At 38.3% G+C, this 5,714-nt stretch overlaps 1 protein-coding gene across 1 annotated transcript; it reads right to left on the bottom strand.

Annotated features, from left to right (window-relative positions):
* Window positions 3,589-4,530, bottom strand: LOC110259704 (olfactory receptor 1J4-like). Its single transcript, XM_021085448.1, has one exon. It carries the CDS (start codon window positions 4,528-4,530, stop codon window positions 3,589-3,591), a length of 942 nt encoding a protein of 313 aa, XP_020941107.1.

A 5,714-nucleotide genomic window follows, 5' to 3' on the forward strand; every position in this document is an offset into this window, starting at 1 on the left:
TCACAATCGGCATGAAGTGAATGCAAGCCAATTTCAACACATCTTACAGAGAAGAATCAGTCCACAAGCAGCAGAACATGATGCTAAATCAGTGTGTTCTCAATAACATAGTATAATAATATATAAGCAGAAATTGACATATCTAAAAGGAGAAAAAGACAAAACCACAATCACAATTATGTGACATATTTTGTACAGGATTATTGACATATTTTATGAGAGATGAGGAGGAAGCAGAAATATATTAAAGATATGGAATATCAACAATGCAAGTAACAAACTGGATCTTACTGACATATTAACATTAAAAGTGATGTTTAAATGCCTATTCATTTGAAGTTGCAGAGTTGCCAACCATATGATAATTTTAGCAGATAATCTCACTGTGCGGATGACTGCTACATGAGGATTTAGCATTGTCACTTCAAGAAGTTAGGCCTATTGACAAATATCTCTAAGGTCTGTTTTATATCTCTGTTTCTGAGGCTGTAAATAAAGAGGTTCCGCATGGGGGTAACTACTGCAAACACAATGGATGTGATTATGTCTGTCATTGGAGTCCCATGATGAGGAGAAAAAGTGAACTCTAGCAAGTGTTCCGTAGTATAAAGACACCACAAAGAGGTGGGTGGCACAGGTGGAACAAACTTCAAAGAGTCTCTTGGTGGAATGTAAATAGTCTTCTTGTCAATCTCAAGAGTCTCTTGGTGGAATGTCAATGTCAGTAGTTCCAGCCACTGTTCCAAGTGTTATACACACACTTTCAAATTAAATCTTCACAGTGGTCCAAACAAATTTTTTTTGCTTTTTGTTTTTCAGGGCTGCACCAGTAGCATATGGATTTCCCAAGCTAGGGGTTGAATCAGAGCTGTAGCTGCTAGCCTATACCACAGGCACAACAACATGGGATCCAAGCCACATCTGTAACCCACACCACAGCTAAGGGAAATGCTGATCCTTAACCTATTGAGAGGGGCCAGGAATTGAACCTGCATCTTCATGGAAACTAGTCAGATTCCTTAACCATTGAGCCACGAATGGAACTCCTCAACCACTTAGCCATGATGGGAACTACACAAATAAATATTCCTTCACACAATTTAACCATAATAGAACAGAAGTATACATTATATAAATGTGCAAATACACACAAATAAGTGCAACAGGTGGAATCACAACACAGCAAACAATCAAATGTACTTTAGTAACCTGCATTGAAAAGATAAGCATTTGAGACATTACTAAAAGGAAACAATAGAATCTTAACTGAATGTTTGTAGTTTTGGAAGCCAAGAAGCCAAGACATGGAAGCAACATTAATGTCCTTCAACAGATGACTGATAAAGAAAATGTGGTACATACATTTAATAGAATAGTACTAAGCCATATAAAGAATGAAATAATGCCATTTGTAGCAACATGGATGGAGATAGAGATTATCATTCTAAATGAAGTAAACCAAGCAGAAAATAACATGTATCATATGATAATGCTTATATGTGGTATCTAAAAAAAGATACAATTGAACTTATATGCAAAACAGGAATAGACACACAGACATAGAAAACAAACTTATAGTTACACAAAGGGGAAGGAGGGGAGGTACAACTTAGGGGTTTGGGGTTAACATAACACACTGCTACATATAAAACAGATAATGAATAAGTACCAATTGTACAAAATGTGGAATTATATTGAATGTTTTGTAATAACATAAAAGGAAAAAATTCTGAAATATATATACAGTATATAATATATTTAAAACTGAAATCACTTTGCTCTACACTTGAAACTAACACATCATTGTAAGTCAACTATACTTGAAATTAATTAATCAATTAAAAGTTAATAACTAATGTCCAACAGATAACCATAAGAAGACTTAAATTTATGTATATATATACTTTAAAAAACTGGAAAATGTAATAATAATATAACACATTGAAAAAAACAAAATTTAAGCACACTTACTTACATATACAAAGGAGTGTGATACTTTGAAGATGACAAGTTGAATGTGCCTTGTGGGTAATGTCATATTTAGGCTTATGGAAGAATAAACTGACAAGAGCTATGACTGAAGGGAAAGAGATTGATCCAGTGACAATGACCATTTATATGTTTGGTTTTTAATTTTTTTAACTTTTTTATTTTTATAATGATTTTATTATTTCCATTATAGCTGGTTTACAGTGTTCTGTCAATTTTGTACTGCACAGCAAGGCAACACAGTCACACATACATGTACACATTCTTCTTTCTCACATTATCATGCTCCATCACAAGTGACAAGACATAGTTCCTAAGGCTATACAGGAGGATCCCACTGCTTATCCATTCCAAATGCAATAGTTTGCATTTATTGACCTGAAATTTCCAGTACCTCCCACTCCCTCCCCCTCAGCAACCACAAGTCTGTTCTCCATGTCCATGATTGTCTTTTCTGTGGAAAGGTTTATTTGTGCCACATATTAGATTCCAGATATTAGTGGTATCTTATGGTATTTGTCTTTGTCTTTGACTTACTTCACTTAGTATGAGAGTCTCTAGTTCCATCCATGTCGCTGCAAATGGCATTATTTTGATCTTTTTATGTAGTATTCCATTGTGTGTATATATATATATATATATATATATATATAATATCTTCTTAATCCAATCATCTGTTGATGGACACTTAGGTTTTATCCATGTCTTGGCTAATGTGAATAGTGCTGCAATGAACATGGAGGTGCATGTGTCTTGTTCAAGGATAGTTTTGTCCAGATATATACCCAAGAGTGGGATTGCTGAGTCATTTGGTAATTCCATGTATAGTTTCTAAGGTACCTTCATACTGTTCTCCATAGTGGTTGTACCAATTTACATTCCCACCAACAGTGCTGGAGGGTTCCCCCATCTCCATGCTCCCTCCAGTATTTATTATTTGTGGACTTATTAATGATGGCCATTCTGATTGATGTGAGGTAGCACCTCATAGTAGTTTTGATTTGAGTTTCTCTAATAATCAGTGATGTCAAGCATTGTTTCATGTCATTGTTGGCCATTTGTACATCTTCTTTGGAGAAATGTCTATTCAGGTCTTTTGCCCATTTTTCAATTGGGTTGTTGGGTTTTTTGCTGTTGAGTTACATAAGTTGTTTGTATATTTCAGAGATTAAGCCATTGTCACTTGCATCCTTTGACTTGCATCCTTTGACACTATTTTCTCCCATTCTGTAAGTTGTCCTTTTGTTTTCTTTTTGGTTTCCTCTACTGTGCAAAAGCTTGTCAGTTGGATTAGGTCCCACAGGTTTATGTTTGCTTTTATTTCTGTTTTTTTGGGAGACTGACCTAAGAAAACCTGTAAGGTTGATGTCAGAGAATATTTTGCCTGAGTTCTCTTCTATGAGTTTTAGGGTGTCTTGTATTACATTTAAGTCTTTCAGCCATTTTGAGTTTATTTTTGTGTATGGTGTGAGGATAAGTAACAATGACCATGTAAATGAATGCTAGGAAAAGTGCTAGAACAAGGGCGACCAACACACAACACTTAAAGGCTTTTCTAACAAGGGCAGTGAGTGAAAGAAGAACATGGTTAGGTGATTCTCATTTGGCAAAAAGGTTATTGTTTCTGAAAAGTTTCCCCAGAGCCAATGTAATATCTCTGTTTCTCAGGCTGTAGATGAAAGGGTTCAGCATGGGGGTAACCACTGTGTACATCATGGAAGAAATGATGTTTTTCTCATGGGACTGGCCTGATGAGGAGGAAAGGTACAGGGACATAATGGTCCCATAGAATAGAGACACCACAAAGAGGTGAGAGCCACAGGTGGACAAGGCTTTGCAGATCCCTTTGGTAGAGGGGACCCTCAGGATGGAGACCCCAATGTGGCCATAAGAGACCAGGATGCAACTGAGTGGAAAAATGACAACTGCAGCCCCTTCAGTGAGTATGACCAGCTCATTGAGAGAGGTGTCTGAGCAGGACAGTTTAAGCAGGGCAGCAAGGTCACAGAAGAAGTGGGGGATGACACTGTCAGCACAGAAGGACAGTTGAGCCAGGAGGATGGTGTGGGTCAGGGCATAGGCACAGGACAGGAGCCAGGATCCAGCCAACAGACAAATACACAGCTCTTCCCTCATGATGATGATGTAGCGTAGAGGGTGACAAATAGCCACATATCTGTCATAGGCCATCACTGCAAGAAGAAAGTTATCAATGCAACCAAAAAATAAGAAAAAATATGTCTGTGTTAAACACCCTGCATAGGGAATGGATTGATCCTGTGTCTGCATGTTCATCAGCATCTTAGGGACAGTGACAGATGAAAAGGAGACATCTGTGAGGGCCAAGTGGCTGAGGAAGAAGTACATGGGGGTGTGGAGGTGAGGGTCCAGCTTGATGAGCAGGATGATGAGTAGGTTTCCCAGCACTGTGGTCAGGTACATGCCCAGGAACAGGGCAAAGAACATGCCCTGCTGCTCTGGCTGGATGGGGAGCCCCAGGAGGAGGAATTCATACACACTGCTCTGGTTATCCCTTGTCATGCTCCTCTCCTGTCTGCTGGGGAAGGAGTTGAGTGGAAAATATCAGAGACATTGAAGTTCCAGTTGCAACCACCATCCTAGTTCCCTCACCTTCTCATGGAGAAAAAGAATAAATGCCTGCATTTTTTTATCACCTAGTGTTGCCAAAGCAAGTGTCAAACTGTCAACATTCACTGTGATTCCTTTCAAGGAAAACCAGCAAATTCCTGCTTTTTTCTTTTTATCAACCATATTTCTGACACCAAGCTACTAATTGGATATAGAAGAATAAATGTGACATACAGGAGCTCTTCCCTCAGGAGACTAATGCTTGAGGGCACACTTGACCAAGGACTAACCAAATGAACCTGATGCCAGATTCACTATGTTACGTTTTTGGTCCCACCACTTGCTCACTGTAGGACTTGGGGTGTTAAATCTCTTAGTCTCATGTTATCCCTCATTAACATGAAGATGCCAATGTTACAACTTCATGGAGTTAATAAAGAGGATTCTAATTCATTAGGCATTAATTTCTAAGAACACTTTCCTGCATAAAATAAACACCAAATATTGCATACATTATTTCTATGAGAGTATATATATACCACCCACAAATTTATCAAGTTCAGGTATTTAATAATACAGTATTATGAGGTGGTCAGCAAAAAGCATCGAGAAGCTGACCTAAAATTTATGTTAACTTATCTGAGTCTCACACTCTTCAGGTTAGTTTCTGAGCTCGTATCCTGTCACTGGGCTAAGTTCTCCACTCAAACTTGTCTTAATGCATTTTTATCTTGCCAAGAAATAAGCCTTACTTCAGTGCATGGACCTCCATCTATCTCCATCTACATGGCTCAGATCTGGATATTCATCTTTAGGAAGACACCTGAGATCTGAGATGGGGTCTGAGAACTGAGAGATGCTGAAGGATTGGGGTATCTCTTAGAAGTCAGTACCTGATTGACCAGCACTATTTCCCAATATTAATCTTCACACTGATAATAATGGAAACATAATGAACACAATGGCAGACAAATACGTTTTTACATCATTGCCTCACTGAATATTTCAAGAGTCCTAGGAGTGATGCTATTAAGACTTTACTTTTGGGAGTTCCCAATGTAGCTCAGTGGGTGAAGAAACTGACTCGTATCCATGAGGATACCAGTTCAAACCCTGGCCTCACTCAGTGGGCTAAG

This window comes from Sus scrofa, chromosome 1 (genome assembly GCF_000003025.6).
Source record: "Sus scrofa isolate TJ Tabasco breed Duroc chromosome 1, Sscrofa11.1, whole genome shotgun sequence".
NCBI classification, from domain to species: domain Eukaryota; kingdom Metazoa; phylum Chordata; class Mammalia; order Artiodactyla; family Suidae; genus Sus; species Sus scrofa.

Excerpts from the sequence above, each read along its gene's own strand:
- LOC110259704 (XM_021085448.1), bottom strand. The coding sequence starts at position 4,530 with ATGACAAGGGATAACCAGAGCAGTGTGTATGAATTCCTCCTCCTGGGG.